This window comes from Sardina pilchardus, chromosome 5, assembly GCF_963854185.1.
Source record: "Sardina pilchardus chromosome 5, fSarPil1.1, whole genome shotgun sequence".
NCBI lineage: Eukaryota > Metazoa > Chordata > Actinopteri > Clupeiformes > Clupeidae > Sardina > Sardina pilchardus.
Window position 1 is genome coordinate 19,627,831 of NC_084998.1, and position 18,899 is coordinate 19,646,729.

General features: G+C 41.4%; 1 protein-coding gene across 2 annotated transcripts; it reads right to left on the reverse strand.

The window, feature by feature from the left end:
* Positions 1-1,769: 1,769 nt before the first annotated feature.
* On the reverse strand, positions 1,770-18,333 carry LOC134080417 (transcriptional regulator ATRX-like). Of its 2 annotated transcripts, none has more exons than XM_062536848.1 (12): positions 18,169-18,333; positions 13,801-13,916; positions 8,787-8,851; positions 8,382-8,449; positions 6,885-7,000; positions 6,541-6,621; positions 6,325-6,431; positions 6,174-6,241; positions 5,021-6,084; positions 4,685-4,791; positions 4,514-4,581; positions 1,770-3,868 (listed from the first exon to the last, which is right to left on the reverse strand). In XM_062536848.1, exons 1-12 carry the CDS (start codon positions 18,186-18,188, stop codon positions 3,340-3,342), a joined length of 2,409 nt encoding a protein of 802 aa, XP_062392832.1. In that variant the 5' UTR covers positions 18,189-18,333; the 3' UTR covers positions 1,770-3,339. The 2 variants fall into 2 exon arrangements, with proteins under 2 accessions (XP_062392832.1, XP_062392831.1); XM_062536847.1 differs by having other exon boundaries at positions 6,514-6,621.
* Between the last annotated feature and the right edge of the window lie 566 nt (positions 18,334-18,899).

An 18,899-nucleotide genomic window follows, 5' to 3' on the forward strand; every position in this document is an offset into this window, starting at 1 on the left:
GCGGGACATTACTGTAGTGTGACACCAAACCACACAGGGGCACACATTTAAACCCCCAGAGTGTTAGACTTAGAACATTTAGTTTCACTTCACTTTTAAATGTACTCATTGCCTATGTAGTATGAAGTGTATTTACATATGACGCATTAATTTGAAGCATGAGTCATATAACCACTGCCTCATCTACAAGTTAGTGAAGCAGAGGGGTCTTTGTACTGTGATAGTATGGTTACAAGAGGTTTTACAGGATAATGAGAAAGGGTCAATATGACACCCATGGATATGTCCCCCCCCCCCCCCCCCAATATTGAAAGCACAGTGACACCTTTGATATGAGCTATGAGCTAAATTAACCTTCCAGCAGGCCAAAGCAGCCCTCAAAACATTCAGGCTCTTATCTTGTTGCCATTGGTGTATTTTCAATTATCAGTAACATAAGAGCATTTAAAAAAAAAAAAAAAAAAAAAACAAGTTGCTACTCTTACCTCTCGTGAAGGCAAGGATGGGGTGGTGAATATACACCTCCAAAATGCCCAGGAGAACATCCCAAAACAAACATGGAACATCAAGAGATGTATCACTGGTGAACATATTCCCAATGAGGAAGTGTCAGAATTTAAAACACATGAATGCTTATAAATTAGTGTTGTTATTATTATTATAAAAATGGGAATGCAAAGGTAAATCACTCAAGACGTTGATAGAAGTCATCTTGTAGGCCTACCCTTTCTTGCTGTGCCTGTCAGGGTGACTGCAAGAGAGATTAAATAGGTTTGTAGGCTTGTTCGTCCTCAGAATTCTCTGGGTCTAAATAACCAATTTCCCCTCACATATTTAAACACAAAATAGGCCTAACAAAAATAGCTCTTCTTAAACAAGAAAAAAATAAGAATCCGTTTTGAAGCAAAAATAAGCTAGGCTACTTACTGAGGCAGAGCTGAACCACATACGCGTAATATGACCACACGACCACCAGTGTGAGGATTATAACAGGGATCCACGACAGCACCCAAACACACCATCTAAATGTTGCACGTAAGGCCATAGCCACACACGTTTTGGTAGGCTACAGTATCTGCGACAACACCTGAACGTTTGACACCTGCATCCTTCGGCGTTCTGTTTTATCCACACAGCCGAACAGGTGTTGCACCCGGTACGACAGACACCCGCCTCCTACCGGCAGATTTAATCACAGTATGGTTGGATCAAGAGGTTTCCAGAACTAGTCGTCCATAATTAGAAGGGCTTTCCCAATATTGGAAAAAAAAACAAAAAAAAAACAAGAACAACAAAACACGACAATGTTCTTGGTTGACTAAAAGTCGACATTAAAGTTGATGTCTGAATTAAACATTAAACGAAAGAGAAAAGGCTCCCATTTGTATTACATCATTTGGCAATGGTGGGCTATCAGGTGCTATCCCGAAGCACATAGCCCACAAGATTAGGCCACTTCCTTATTTTGTCCTTTTTTGAGAGCCAAATAAAAGTGGAGACACTGGAGAGTGGTTCAAGTTTTCACTTCTGAAATAAAGCACAATATACTGTAGCTGGGTTGTGGTTTGCAGAATTATTTCAAAGCCCAAATGAGACTAAATACGCCGTTTTTCCCATTGCATGGTGCTTTATGCAGCTATGACCTTAGTGGTTTTAAAACCTGGTATTAAAACCTCTCCCTAGTTGATAATAGAAACATCACATGGTCACACTCAACAACCATACAAAGTGTTAGTCGCAATTAACACCACACTGCACACAATACCAACTAAGTTGTTTATTGAACTTTCGAAAACAGGTACTTTGTATGTTTGGTAAATCTGGAAAAAATGCCACCATTACCACTCAGGTTTGTGGAAATGTCTATCACTTTATCAAAATCCATCTCCAATCCCAAATCAAGAGTCATACAGCCATTGAGTGTGCATCTTGTCCTCTTTGTTAAGGCAAGAGGATCCCAGTATGCATATAGAGAGCGGCGAGCCTCCTTTCTTGATTTCTTTTTTTTTTTTTGGACATACTAAAAGGTCAACTATAAGAGCTCTGTGGTGAATCATGATCAATCTCATGATTAATCTCAAATCAATCTACAGGCAAGCTGAAAGAAAGTAAGGAGAACTTTCAAGGTTCACACACATGGTTTCACAACAAAAGCTACGACGGGAAAGAAACATTTCAGAGGACATAACAGAACATTTTATGGCCACCCGCAGGTTCACTGATCTCAGCCAAAATCTGCAGTGGACACCTGGAGTTCAATCATTACATGAACTTTACATTAAATATGAATATTTAGGGAATTCGTTCAAAAATAAGTTAGAATTAATTTAACACATTGTGAGACAACTAAAGCAAGTTGAGGACAAAGTGACTGCAAGCATTGTGAGGGATAATAAAAAAAACTAAGTTTCAATTCACCCCAAATTCTGAACACACAGTCCTAAGTGTCAACCAGGAGTTACTACTCAAGTGAATACTTGTACCTCAAACACTTTGGGGCTCTAGTTTGGCAACAGAAACATGGAACAAAGGGCTTGAAACGGCCCAGTAAACTTGACTTAATAAATATGAAAAAGTGGCACAGTAAGTTTCATCCAAGGAACTTCCTTCTTAATGTTCACGAGTCTGTTCTGCACCCACAATATGAAGACAAAGTGCAAAACTGAATTAAACCATTCATAATACATTGCAATGCTGTGCTTTTATGACGTGTACAGTATTACGGTGCAACAGTAACGGTTGAGAATAAAGGATGGTGGAGATTTTTCTCTTCCATTCATGTAACCCTTAATCCCTGGCAACCATATACTGTTTATTCTATAGGGGTCCCACTTCCTTACAGAGCTCTCAAGTATATCATATTACTATAGCCACCATTCATTATGGTCAGAGATTTTTTTTTAGAATGCATTCTGGACTGTTTAAATGTAATTGTGATATATGAATGATTTCTGAGAGAAGATGTTATTAGGATTTAGCTTTGGCCACCCTTTCTGGACCTGCATAGCTGGCTTTGGTCATTTAGGTTTCTAAATGCTACAACTATACTGACTATGTCTGCCATTTTCACTTGCCGTTTCCATTCACAAACTAGAGCCAACAGAGTTATAATAGGACTATCCCATAATATTTCAACAGTCTAGGAGAGGTGGGCAATCTTTTTTCGGGGTCAATGGAATGAAATGGAAAAGGTCATCCAAAAAAGACAGAGGCTCTCAGTTCTAGCTCTCCCCAAATTGGTCAGCCTACACTTCTAACAGATACATGTTCAATTCCATTTGTTTCATGTCAATTGTATTTGTTCCATTCTATTCTTCTTGGGCACAGGACGTCTGTGGTTTATGGGCCTTTAAGCGGGCATCTCTGGATCTCTGCTTCAACAGTGTTCTTTAAGGCATCATGGGCCTTCTTAAGGTCTACGAGAATATGAAAGTACGCTTTGAGTTTCATTGTCCTCTCCTCTTCGTCATCAAAGTTGACCTCTCGGAAGCTCTGCATGAATTGCATATAGGACTCATTAAGTGCCGTGGTCATCTCAACGAGACGCTGGTTCCTCTCAGAGAGGTGAACGGAGACAAAGAAATCCTGAGTATGGCCAAACGGACCCTTTTGGACAAAAATGTCAGTTCTTTGAGGGTCCAGGCGAGCCCTTTTAGTGCCATAGTTATGAAGGCTCTCCAAGGTAGCGTCGCAAGCCAGGACCAGGCCCACTAATGCCTCTGGGTTGCAGACGTAGCAATGCCATTTTTTGCCCGCATCCAAGATGACCGACAGCGCTTTACGTCCAAAGTTTCGTAAAATACACTTTTTACAGAAGGCGTTTGTGCAGTAGTCGCAGCAAATAAGGTTTCCCCCTTCAGCACACCATCTAGACATGATAAGCACAGAAAAGGAGATTTCAGTAAACCAAACACTTATTCGAAAATCTGATTTTACAATGTTATGGTGAGCTTACAGGTGAGGATTTGCGCTCAACATTGATCAAGGATTTGTAGTGGAGCATCTCCTGACTACTGTCTATAGAGCGCTAGCAGGGGCACACTGCAAAAAGTGATATCTTACCAAGTGTTATAATCTTATATCAAGACAAAAAAAGATCTAGTTTGCATTGTTTTTAGTAGAAAGATACTTACTTAGAGCTGTCTTGTAAGATTATATGACTTAAAATAAGACAATAACATGAACATGTTGCCTTAATTTAAGATGAGACTTTATACTAAAAACAATGCAAACTAGATTTTTTTTTATCTTGATATAAGATAACACTTGGTAAGATATCACTTTTTGCAACGCATTGCTGGACATAGCTGTTAAAATAATTAACATAAACAGAGATCTGGCACTAAAAGACTGTAAATGGCTCTATAGCGAGGATTCAACTAAATCTCCATTTCTAATGTCTAATATTAGATCATCATGTAGTTTGCACAAGCATAAGTGACCCGATGTATTGCTACAACATGAAACATCAACAGTGCATTATAACAGTTAAGTTTTACGTGTTGTACCGTACCTGCACTGTTCATCTGTCCCATCCACATCCTTGCTGATGTCATCGCTCATGTAGTAACTGTAACAGGACTAATATAAAAGACACCCAATCATCATTACTGTTATTTTTTTTTCCGCCAACAAATTGAGTCTGTCCATGTTTTGCCTAGATCGATCTTTCCAAATAACTTACCTTGCAGATAAGCACTCCGAGGGCTGGATGTCTGTACATGGCATCCCACTGAAAGTGATTCATTTGCTGTGGACAAGCAGTGCAGCTGACGGTCTGCAGATAAAAGTCTATGGACAACAACAACAACAAAAAGCAGACCATGTAGAAATATGCATATACTGTACACGTCCCTGGTATTCACTATACCTAACTGACAATCCTACTCATAAAAATATTAGTTGAATTAGTTTTCACTAAACCTGAAGACACAGGTAGGAGCAGCAGTATCACAACACTGCTTTACTGCTTCATTGTGATAAAAAAGCTGTAAATCTAAAAGTTGCAATCGGAACTCACTGGGCGACACATGAAAGGACCTGGCAGCATTCAGCGGGGAAACCCCTTTGGTTGTGGTCTGCTGGTCTTTGAAGTCACTGTCACAGCCACTCTCAGAGGCACACCCCCCTGTCTCACTCGAGGAGCTGTGAGACGAGGGCTCTACTGCTCTCTGTAATTTGGGGGGGTGTTTGCGGGGGCGTCCCCTCCCCCTCGGCCTTGGCTTCACAAGCGGGGTCAGTGTGGAAGAGGAGGAGGATGAGGAGTACGAGGGAGAGGAGGACTGGTCATGAGGCATGCTCTTCTTCATGCTGATCATTTCAAGGTCATTGGAGGAACTCTTGTCCGACTCAAATATGCTATTTCCCTCCATGCTAGCGTCAGTAGATGATTGTGGAGGCATCTGCTGTACCCATAGCGAGCACCTACTCTCCTCATCCATTGGTTGAATGTCTCTTTCATCTTCTTGGTCGTCTCCCATAGTAGACGTTTCACCTTCCTTTACCTTGGATGCAGGCTGCTCTGGCTCGCTGGAAGGATACAGCGTCCTCAGGTCCCCCTGCCCACATCTACGAAGCTCCGTTTCTACCGCCTGTTGCAAGGCATCGTAGGCGTTCTGTAGGTCGATGGGAACATTGGAGTAGTCCCTCAGTTTAAGTGTTCTGTCTTCTTCTTCGTCACTGCTGTCCTCCTCACAGCCCTCCATGAACTGCACGAATGACTGGTTGAGTGCCATGGTCATCTCGATCAGGCGCTGAGTCCTTTGCAGAAGGCCAGAGGAGAGAGAGAAGGCCTGGCCATCTTGAGTCTGGTGATGCTGACCCTTTTGATCCAAAATCTTCCCTCTCTGCGGCTCCAGGCGCGCCCTTCTTGAGCCACCATTTTGGAGATTCTGAAGGGTGCTGTCACAAGTCAGGACCAGCCTCACAAGAGGCTCGGGGCAACACACGTAACAGTGCCACTTCTTATCAGGGTCCAGGATGACGGACAGCTCTTTACGTCCAAAGTTGCGCAACACACACTTTTTACAGAAGGCATTGGTGCAGTAGTCGCAACAAATCAGATTGCCGCCCTCTGCGCACCATCTAAACAAACACGGGCATATGTGTTAGATGCAACATTTTAGGAAAGATAAGCAATCATGTTCACCAGCATATTAAGTGCCCTCATGTACCTGCATTGGGCATCAGTCCCATCAGCATCCTTGCTGATGTCATCGCTCATGTAGTATCTGAAACAAGACTGGAACGAGACAACCGTACAGTACATCATCATTTTTGTAACATTTCACGAATAACTCACTTGTATGTCACTAGGTGAATTACCTTGCAGATGAGCACTTTGAGGGCTGGATGTCTGTAGACCGAGTCCTTCTGGAAGTGATTGACCTGCTGCCCACAAGCCGTACAGCTTACCACCTGGTAATCAAAGTCTAAACAAATGCATACGTTAAGGCCCTTGTTTATTTTTTGCCTGCTTATATACTTGTGGTTATGTTTTAGACAAAAACTCACTTTGTTTGATCAATCTATTCTGTTTACTTCGTGTTTTGCTGCCGAATTCTGGACCTCTGAATTCATCCGCATCGTCCTCCACAGGCTGTGGTCTCACCACAACCGTACCTAAGAAGATTTGCAAGGTTCAACTGAAAAGCATTTGGAGAAATGGGTGCGCACATCCAAAACATTTGTAAACAGGTGCCAGACAAAAAATTTATCGAAACGTTGCCTTTTAACTAATAAGATTTTTTTGGAGCCATTACAGTGGTGTGCATACCATCACCTTTACTACTCACCTGAAATGCATGACACTGCCATAGAACATTATTTGCTATAGTATAGGTGATCAAACTTCCAACAAGCAAAGTAAGAGAGAAGTGTCAAACCTTTCGGGAGAAAATCGAAGTTTAGATCACTGGAGTCGTTGGATGCGATGCTTCTGCTGTCTGAGGAACAGTCCGACTCGTCCTGACCAGTGTGTCTGACCACTATCAAGGGCTTCCTATATTCAGATGTCAATTTCCATTAGAACTTAGCAGTAGCAGTGATAGCCTTAGTAGTGTTAAGCAGCATAGGGCTGCTTGCTCACCAAAGTCGATTCATGTTTGAAGCTGTGCAGAGAAACACAACGGTATGTAAGGGCCTTTCCACAGAGTAACCATATATTATATCTTATGTCCTGAAACGTTCCCAAGCTGACAATTTTAACTCGATTAGCTAAGTTAGCAAAGAAGACTTTTCATATTAAAGAGGACATAGAATGGATGAATCGAGTATTGTACTGTGTTCTCTGATGTTAAAATAGTATATATTCAACTTTGATTTATAAAAAATAAACTCAAATGCAATTTTACAAGCCCATTTAAAACCTTATATTTAGGCTGGGTATTGAAATGGCCCTTTTGACTAAATAGCGCCCTCTTTGGCAAACCCAATTGAACTTCAATGGCTTTGCGATATTTGACATCACAAGTAGGCTTTGTTCTAGTTCGCCCATTTTTTTGTGGCTATTTCTAATTTCAAGATTTTTATAAGAAGTAGGGCACAACTATGCCTCATGTTCATGATAGCTCTTTTGCTATGCACAACCTCCCCTTATTCATCAAAACCAAGACAAAAATGGTTTCCATTCTATGTCACCTTTAACACTTAGACACTTCCTAACATGTCCCAAGATTTTACTAGCTTTTGGTGTTGATGATGACTGATTTGTGTGTACTGTGACAACGACCGAAAATTCTAAATAACATGCTAGACATGCATTCCAATTGTCTTCCACTGTCGCTGTAAGAAATGCTCGCTGTAATCAACTGGGCTCACAACTCTACAAATGGAGTATCTCAATGGTGTGCCATTCTTTAACTACAATAGAGGTTGCAATAAAGCTCAATTAGTTGCTTGATGATGTGTTAGTAAGTGAGAGAGTTGAGAAGTCTGTGCTAGTAGTAGCTAACCAAAACCTAAACCAGAGAGAAAAAAGGAATAGTTGAAGGAATTCTTTAGGGTTAAGCGCCACTGGGAACATATCAGAAGAATGTAACAATGCTGGTTGCTAGATATGCTTGACTTCATCATTAACAGTATTGTAATTCTCAATTTCTCATTAAAGATTATTTTCCCCAGCGTTCCTATACAGTCTATGAATTTTGATTCTTTGCTTGCTGTTTTTGAGGCTTTTGTCTACATTTCAGTTTCAAACATAACATGTTTGAAAAAAGGCAATTTTTAATTATAAAAATACCCCTCTTCTGACAGCCTCTTAGAGGCCCACAACAAATTACCATAGATCAGTCTTTACTTAACACTTGCATACAGTAGTACAATGCATGAACATTATTCATAAGTATATGACTTCTACTTCATCGATCAAAAGAGTAACTCACCTCCTGGAACGAGCACTGGGAGGCTGTCTGGTCTCATGAAGCTGCTTCGTCTCATTAGAGCAACTGGGCTGTAAGAGTACAACAAATAACAAATCCATCTAAAATATCTTTTGGTGTAAAGGTATTCAATTGCAAAAGGTATTACATTTTGGGTTTTTTTAGAAGCCAAGCCACGGCTCTCTGTTTATCAACAGAGCTATGTTTCATACATTATTTTAATAACATGGTAAATCCAACAATATCTGTACTGCAACACTATCTGTAGAGATCTGAAAGAACCGAATACACATGCTTTCATTTGGTATTCCATAACACATACATTACAATACAGCTCTGAATATTAATGCTTTTCGAAACGTTTCTTATTTGTAAATCCCTAAGAAAAGCAGGGTAAATGGTACATACCAGCGTCTCCTCCTTTAAAGTTTGGTCAGTTTGCTGGGGCACTATGGAATTGGTAGCCACCAATCCTTAAACATGAAAGAAAGATAATTAATATCTTGTCTTTATCTAATATGTCTTTTCAACTCCCTAGTCCCTACTGAAACTTTTTCGTCCTGATTTTCCATGTGTTGCTTTTGTAAATTCAGGGCTGAGACACTGAATTTGTTGGGACAGGTCACATGGTAGGGAGACACTGAATTTGTTGGGACAGGTCACATGGTAGGGAAGTGCTGATGAATAGCGCCTTCATGCCACATCGGATATTCGGAAATTCCAACCTAAACCGCAGGCAGGTTGTGCAGGAGGAGCTTGAAGCCAAGATCAGGGAGCAGGTGTCCCTCTACAGGCATCAACCAGATTCAGGCATTTCATATATCCTAGCCCACATCTTAAATAAACCAAGTCACTTAAATAAAATGACTAAAAAAACGACTAAAATGACCTAGCCAAGTTAACTTCCCACTCTTCTCAAACTGACAATTAAAACTTCATGACTACAGTCACTAGGCTACCAGTGGGAGTTGATGTGGCAGTTTGGATGAATGATTTGTTTACAGTCGTGAATTCTTAAAGAGACCCTATGCAACTTTTTCATAGTCATAAAATTGCTTAGAAATCGTTGTTTTGCTTGACTGACCAGTTTCCTCGAAAACAGTAATATTTCCTCCCGCCCCCAGTGTCCCTATCCGCTATTGCAACCTTGCAGTTTCTGCAGGAGACGATCGCTCCTTGTTTACATCTGGAAGTCTGAGACGCGTAAGGAACAAGAAGAACCAGGCTTGCAATTCATAAATATATATATAGCCTATACAGATGGTACGGGTTGAGAATGCTCCTTTCTTTCCTGCACATCGGGAATCCCAAAGGTTCGGGACTTTGTAATTAAAACTGCAACCGCAAGGGGGCAACATAAGACCGCCCTAATAACATGAAGGTTCGGCTCCTGCCGGAAAACACGGAAAAACCCGAAGACACCGCGCTGGTGACAAGTGGAGAAAAGAGACATGACGCTCGGCATGTCAGATTGCAGTTGCAGAGTTTTCGAATGTTTTACAGCCTACCTCACAGCTCTCTCACACGACGTAGCCTATAACTCAGTCAGTCCAGCAGAGATGCCAGAGCAACGTTTTGGTCAATGGAGAGAGAGAGAAATGCTCCGCATATCCGTCTCATTTAATCATTAAAATGAAGGCGATGACTGGCGAAATTAATCAAACGACGTTTCAATAAACCATTGTTGAAATTAATGAAAATTATCTTAGAAAATCGCCTATAGGCCTATCAGAAGGAAATAGCCTTCAATTCACGAAAGACTCGATAGGCAACCTTAGATTAATTAATTAATTCATTACGGTTACAAGACCGCATTTCCGTGAATAGGCTATCATTGTCAAGGCGAAGACGAAAGAGATGGACAAGATGGACATTTAGGCTACATTTACATGCTAGGAATACTTAGAAATGTGTATAGGCTATTTTAAAACGGAGGCATGTTCATTTTAACCGGCGACGTGGGTAGCCTACATGTAGCCTACCCAGCACAGATTTGTATCACAGATTTTGTCCCCACCACTTTTGACAACTGAAAATAAAATGTATTTAACAGAAATATCTTTAATACATGCCTATGCTTGTCACTTTACTTATAACCCTAGGCTACATGCATGGAGAAGATCGCGCATTTTGTAACATTGTAACAATGGATGGTCAGATATGCGATAGGGCAGTGAGGGTTATTCATTGTAACCATCGACTAGTAGGCCTAGCTCCGCAAAATAAGTTTCTAGCAACTTATGTATCGTATGCATGTTCATGTTGATTCAGAGATAGACATAGACTACCGTAGGCTGCTGTGCGTCAAGCTATATGACAGCATTTTATCATGTGGTGAATTAATAACTTTTGATCGGAGTAAACGTGCATGTCGCGAATGGCGTAACTGGTTAAGGCACATACATAGGACGCCAGCGACCGGGGTTCAAAACTCACTTTACGAATCTCTCCGAAAACCATCAAGACAAAAGCCATCGATTTATTAAAAAAATGAAAGATTTTCTGAGTTTTGCCATTTGTTTTATGTTTGCGATGTCTGCTGAAAAGAAAAGTTAATATGTGAATTTGTGGTTCAGCGCACACTCACACATTTTTACATGTACATAGTGTCGGTGTCTGTCGGGAGAGAAGGGGGAGGGTAGCAGTCGTCCTCAATGCAGCATATACATGTAGGTAGGCTATAATGTAGTGAACTGGTTAGACGAGTGTGGGGGAGGGGGAATGATCGCACAAGACGGAATTGCTCTTCATGAAATGGATCTCACAGACGGCTGTCGGTTTTCTCTCTCTCTGGGTTGGGAGCGTCGCCTGGCTGTGTCAGCAGACTGCAATACAGTCGGTCTCGAGGGGTTAAATAGCGCTCGTTACTTGAATTTACAGGATAGGCTCGTTACAGGATTTCAAGTGTGCGAACCTTTTTCCAATTTTTATGATTTACTCTTGTTCTGCTCCTTGACCGGGGATGTGCACAAACTTTTTTACTACACTTGAATTTTAAACCAGCTCTTCTCTTACCAGTAGCCTATCCTACAGCCATACTTTAATAATCAGATGTTATGCTCATTTTTGTAGGCTACACCTCAACGGCAAGCACGCACGCAAATGCTGGTTTTGCACATCTACAATATAGGCTAATTATATACTGTATAATAGGCTTAGGACTGTATTTCGCCTTCGTGCAACTTTAGTTGTGCTCAATCGAAATTATTGTCAGTAAGGATAGGTCATATTACCAAATGGCGAACCTAGAAAATTATTTAGGATATAGAGCCGTGTCCATTACGCACTACAGTTATTTTTTAGGCTATTGTTTTATTTGAGTGTTTTTGTCTACCATGGCATACCGATATTTAGCAAACACATGTATTTCCAGCTCTCAAAACCGATGCGGTCCAGATCTCAGTGGCCTCATAGCTGCCTACAGCCATGCATAGTAAGCCTAATGATAGCCTTGCCAAATAAGTCATCAGTCACACACCCCCAATCGCGGGGTTGACCTGTTCCTTTCACACTGAGCCCCGATGAAAACAACCTCCTTGGCGGAGATAATAATTAGGCCTATCAAATTAAAAGCACACTACGACAGGTATACTTGTGTGATCACGCAACACAAGAGAGCATTTAGCGATGGGACAGTTGTGAATGAGTGCTTAACACCCTGGAGTCTAAATACCCCCCGGGGGATTTGAAAAACTGTTCCAAACACAAATCTCAATCTCTGCTTTTATCTTATCATAGAAACACCATTATAGAAATAAATATGATTTGACATTTAAGCTGATTGTTGACAAATTTGCCAAACACAATTCGGGAGAAGCAGCGGACAGGAGCGCCACCACAAGCAAGCACTTCTAGCCCAAATTAACATGGCAACGTTGCCTATGACTAAAGTGTCTAAGTAGGCTAATACTACTAATATTACATTTGATTGGTAGCATGTTTGTAGCGCGCCAGTTTACCCATCCCCTACATCAAAACAGCTTAGAATCAATCAAAGAATCAGCTGTGTCGCCGTTAGGCTGTAGGCGATTTTCTATAACCATTTTCATTAATTTCAACAATGGTTTACGTCGTTTGATTCATTTCGCCAGTCATCACCTTCATTTTAATGATTAAATGAGATTAAGGAGTCGACTATTGACGGATATGCGGTCTTCATCATTAAATGCATGTGGGTTGAAACTTTCTGCCACCTGGTGGTTGTTTGGGTACATTGCCTTAGCCTCGAAAAAAATCGTCTTGACAGCCTGCGGGATCTCTTCGGGAGTCCTGCGGGAGAAGGTGCATTCTCAACCCGTACCATCTGTATATGTATATATACACGCTAAAACTGTATGGGAAGCTCTGAAGAGAAATATGCAAGCATAAAACGAGCAAAAACGAAAAGCGAAAACGAAACCGGAGATGAAATCGCCAATCCTGCATAGTTTCTCTTTAATAGTTTGTTGAATAAGTTAACAAAGTTACCAGTGAGAGTTGCAAAGAATTAAGAAGAAAGAACTAGGACCCCGGGACATAATAAGCATTCCAGCAAGAGGTAACAAAGACGTTTATTTTCAACCAAAGGATTATCTGCTTAGACCTAAAAAAAATCTCTTTCCACTTAGGGAAATTAAACAAACTCAGCTCATCAGAGTATCATTACAGAAGCAAGTATGCTGCTGCGATTAGTGGCAATGCTGTCAGATAACATTACATTTCATCCTCTACAGTGTAAAGTAGGTAGCAACAGCCTTTTCACAACAGTGACCTTTGTTCAGGAAAACACTGCAAGTAGTGTTGCGAGTCGCGACCAGCACGACACCGTGCGAGTATAAATAGTTTTGCCGGCCCGTTACCGTGACGTCACATTGTCGCATGACAGGTTGGGAATGGGGTGTATATTGCACGCTTAAGCTATCTGTGGCTAATGGGTAAAAGCACACCTGCCCTACAGCCTCGGCTCATAATCAGGCAAATTTAGGCCATCCTGAGTAGAAGCTTGCTGTCTCTCTTATTTGTGTTCCCGTATGAGTCGGGCAGACATGGATTGCCATCTTTGCCTGTGTTTTCGGTTTGGAAAAAAAAAGACCAAACAAAAAACTACAATGCTTGATTAAGTGCCTCAAAGGGAATCACTGGGCATTAGGAGCAAAAGGTAAATTATGTCTAAATGGGCACCCAACCCAACCCATCAGCTTCAAGCTTTATTTAATGTCACCATCAGAGAAAGGCGTCTCAGTTTCTGCATCAAGGCAGAGAGCAGCCTTTTTAGTCACAAAAGGCCTTTCAGAGCATGGTGGCGTTTGTAAGGTTTATGCATGGTTTTTGATAGATACTTTGCTGCAGCTATTAAATAGCAGAGCAATCATATAATTTTGAAATGTCAGTGCCATGCATGAGGTGTGAGTGTGTTCTCGTAGTATAACGGGATGAACCTTACCATTCAGATGTTGTGGTAATGACACTTCCTCATCTTCATGTTCATCAGCCACATGAGACAGAAACTCCTGAAGTTTTGTGACTAGCACGTTCAATTTTCCAAATCTAGGCTCTGGGCTGTAAAACACACAATCGTTTCATGTCACATCAAAATATATTTCATGGTCTTCATTAAAAGGCAAGACGATGATGAGCTATGTACATACGCATTTGATAGACAACCGTGGCACCCAATAAACGGATCTGTGCATTCGTTCAAATACGAGAAAATGAACGCTTAGTTCCCAGACCACGTCTCATTGAGAAGTGGTAGACGCTAGCCAGGCTAATAGTGGATGCTAATTGTTGCAGGATGACACTCTGTGAACAGAACGCTTTAATCCTACCTTACACTGACAGACTTTGACAAGATTTGGTAAAGATTCTTGAAAGATTGTAGTCTTTGGAGTAAAGTTTGAATGAGGGGCAATGGCATTAAAAGACTACAATCTTTCAAGAATCTTTCCTAAATCTTGTCAAAATCTGCCAGTGTAAGGTAGGCTTAAAGCGTTCTGTTCGCAGAGAGTCATGCTGCAACAAATTGTCATATCCCTGTAATGGGGAGATAAAATATCATCCAAATTGATTATTTTTCAGTTTTGTGTTACAATATTTCCAACAAAATGCAATATAGACACCTCTTAATTACATTTTCAAAGACAACTTAAACACATCTGTAGAGAGACATAACCATATGCCAAACATTTTGTATGATTTCACAAGATTAAAACAAAGTCAGTATCAACACATACGCCTTACGGATGTCCAAGTGGAATCTAGAGGTAGCAATCATTATTCACAGAAAATTTGAAGTCTTTAACTTGAACACTTTTTGAGATAATGATATCTGAACTTTGCTACAGTTTTAGATGAGGGCGCAAATGTGCCAATAATCAGAAGGGGAGTACTATGTTCAAAACTGTTTTCTCTGGATGTATTAGGTGTACCAACCGAGCTAATATTTTGGCTAAGTTAGTTTAAATGGGTACTCTTTAGGTGGTAAAATGTTTAAGCAAATCTGAGATGGTCAAGCAGAAGGCATTTGTTGAATTGAGGTGGAATAATCTGAGATGGTCAAGCAGAAGGCATTTGTTGAATTGAGGTGGAATGACCCTATAGCGAGTCGCTACAGAGAAAACCAGCCATGCAACTTCAAAAATGGCGGGCGACAAATCTTGTGGGAATCGTGAAACATTACCCTGTTAGTATAACTCTTTGGAGATTTTTTTTGCCTGTTGCTAATCCACCACAATAAAAGCATTTTCATTAGCCCCTTTCAGACCTTCAGGTCAAAGCCGAGCTAGCCAGGCCGTGCCGGGGCTAACTGCTTTCACACCTCTTGGCGCGGTGCTAACTGCGGGCCATAATCGGGGCTACTAGCCCAGTAGCCCCTGATTTCTGGCCCAACAAAAACGTAGGGCCAGTTGAGCTAGAGCCGGGCCAGAGGCGGTGTCAAGGTGAAAGGTCGAGAACCGAATTTAGAGATAGCGGTTACGTCCATGTCAAAGATATTTGCCTGTCAGGGCCAGGGGGCGCTGTGGCACAGCAGGCTACAGCGCTCATACCATGTACGGGTCCGAGTGCCCACGGGGACCCAGGTTCGAATTCGGCCAGCGGGCATTTCCCGATCCCACCCCATCTCTCTCTCCCACTTGTTTCCTGTCTACATTTTCACTATCCTATAATAAAGGCAAAAAGGCCAAACAAATATACTTTAAAAAAAAAAAGATATTTGCCTGTCAGTAGGCTAACATAGAAAAGCGTCCCACTAATTTAGGCTATTCCTGCCAGTGTGTTTTCTGCTATTGATACGACTATCGTTATCCAAGTCCAGCACCTTTCCTTTGGAAATTCTGAAATAACTATGTTTTTTAATAGCCTACTTCAAAATAACATTTGATAAATTAACCTTACATTTTCCAGTAGCCATAGATTTGTGGATCTGAACAAAGTCCCGTTTGGTTCTTAGCAGGAGTGTCTACTGCCTTCAAAAATATATATTTTTAACCTAACCTACTCTGTGCTCTGAGTTTGGTGTGGCTGTGAACTCACGCAGCATCGTCGTGGAACTAACCACTGGAGCTCCATGCGGATTTTACTGTCTATGGATTGTATAGCAGCCTTACAAATGTTTACTGCTCTTCGAGTCACGGTAAAATGTCATTTATGTTACATAACTCATTTAGATACATAAATGTTGTCTGTGCCATGGGTTTTTTTTAGGAATCAACCGTCTTGGTTTGCATGGAAATGAATATTAAGTGACACACACGTAAACGGACAATAAGTGGTGACTGCCTTCGATAGCGCCAAGTTTTATCTACTGCTCTGGCACAGCATTAGCCTGGTCATACCAAACCCTCGTACTAATATCGTAAAGGGGGTCTGGACCTACTCCATTCAGAATCGATTTCAAGCAGGAGGCGTGAACTCTGTTGAAGTTTGAAACGATTGGGCCTGATCTTACCCAATCACTAACGTTTGGTCATCATGACAGCAAACGCGCATGCTCGACGTTATCGTTAACACCCGCCTCCCCCCATCCCCCCATTCGCTGATTGGTCCGGTCGGAATGCATCTTGAGAAATCGAGTTCAATGGGATCAGACCCAGATGTAATGGTAAAGGGAAACGAAAATTGAGCGGAAGCTTACGGAGGGCTATGCCAGGCTAGCACATCATAGGAAAGAGATAGGCCTTTGTGACTTTCTGCTTATGTCGAGGTGTAATGCGGAGAGGCTAATGGCCTGACAGTCTGATCGCAAAGGTGAGGCTTGTGGACCCGGGCTTTTAGCACCAGTTTGGCCCGAAATTAGCCTGGCCCAGGCTGGCCCGACGGTCTGAAGCCAGCTATTGTGTACAGGGGTGATAAGTCATGAGAAGTTTGCTATTTTCAACAGAGTAAAATATATTGCGACTCTAGGGGGAGCTAAAAATACCTAAACCTGCATAGTGTACCTTAAAAGTGCTTAAAAGTGATTTTATTTGATATAGTGAAGCTGCCCCCAACCTAATCTTACTCTGAACTACCTGATTGAATTGTTTTTGGTAGCAAAACACAAATTTACACTAGTTATCATCCAAAAATAGAACCTTACTTAGACCTGGACTTTCCCTTTAAGGCATAGTCAATGAGGGGGAAACAAGCACACTCTAAATGGTTGCACACGCTGGCAGGCTTGGCCTACTATATCTGCAAAATCCTGTGGTTGAAACAGCAGACTCCACAAACCAGAACTACTGTACCAATGGTAGTACTGTTGAAAAGGTCAGAATCTACATAAATCTATGGAATCTATACGAGGTTATCTGATATTGAGTGAGCTATACGAGATGGCTGCAAATCCACAAAATGTCCACCTAACAAGAGCCTAGACCAGATTGCTTGAGGGAGAATTTCGTTACAGCATCAGAATCGAACAGCTGTGACCTGTTTGTTTGCTATGTTGTTTCAGTAGGCACAAAAGGCACAAAAAACTATTTGAAAGCACCAAGTAATTTGTCGTGACGTTATTCGGAATTATTGATTGATGTTGTACAACCATGTTACATTTTCTGTGTAACAGGACCACTGAACTTCAGCTCTGACCATGTTGCCAATCAATGGGATGATGCTGTTACGAATGGATCAGGCAAAATCTACGTCAAGTGAATACAGAATGCTTTTCTCCTGTCCTGCTGTAATTTTGCTGTTCAATATCTCCCCTTTAATTATTACCAAACAATCCCATACACAAAATACCATAATACCAAGGGATCAAATTGGTCAAAATTGTTAAATTGGCCGTAATGTTGGAATAGACTGTAGTATGGTTTGAAGTTACAATAGTTAGCATACTAGTTGTCTAACTAAAATAGCATGGCTCAGATTACCCATGACTGAGCTGATAGCAGTCGCAATGTAACAATACCCAAATATCTGATGTGACTGTGGTCTCTGTATGTCTCCAAAGGAGCACTACCAGTTAACTTATCCTTTAAAATATGAAACTCTATACGTCCCAGTAATGCAGTCTGTATTGTTTCAAGGCTAGCGGTTAACTTACCCCTTTATTTAGCTTCCTAGGAGAGCTACCGTTAGCATCGATAAGTAAGAAGACAGCTATGGATAGCCTTCAGATTCTCAACAGAGCCATTAGGGAAGCTGGCTACCACACTCCAAAAATCTTAACCGACCGTCTGACATTGCCCAAATAAACCAAATCATTAGAAGCTAAACTTAATTTAATGAAGACCTAAAAAGCTTGACATCTTAAACTATCCAGACAGAGAGGTAGCTGGGTTTAGCAAGTTAGCTAGCTGGCTAACATTAGATAAAATATTGTCCATACCTGAGAATATCTGTTGACATTTTCAGCTACTTTCAAACACGTCTCTTAGATGATGTTCATCTGTTTAGGTTGTGTATGTGCAAATACTTCCATTAGGTGATTCGGTGCAGAAAATACCACCGTTATAAAAACTAGCTAGTGCTAACAGCCTTCTTTCAACTCCAGGGCAATGTGGATGAGTGTGGGTAGTGGGTACTCATTTCCATTATTTCCCATTTCTCCTTCCCTCCCTCCCTTCCTTCCTTCCTTCGTTGCGTCCTAGCCCCTCCCTCAAAAACTGGATTGAATCGAGGATGCTACGAAGGTGGAGGAATCAAGACGACAAATAATTCTCACTAATAATTCTCACTAATAATTGTCAAAGCAACACAGTGTAGTACCTAATTTTGAGGCTAGTTACAGTCCAGGCATACGCAAGAGCAGCAAAATGGCACTTGGCTCAGTGCAGTGGCAAACTGTTTTTGTGCCACACAGGCCATTGGAAATTATGGGTTACAGAGTGGAGTGCCGTCGTCGCTATAGCTTTAACTGTGCGTTCACACCATGCACGTTGGCCTATATCCTCTGATGCACTTTGGCCGCCGAGAATGTCTAAAGAGTTGAAGTCTGGTGAATTTATGGTAGCCTATAGCTACATAGCCAAAGTCCTTTTAGGCATATGTCCCCACTCACCATCCATCTTGCAACACACTTAGGGCAGTTATCGGGCAGCTATTTTGGGCACACTGCCC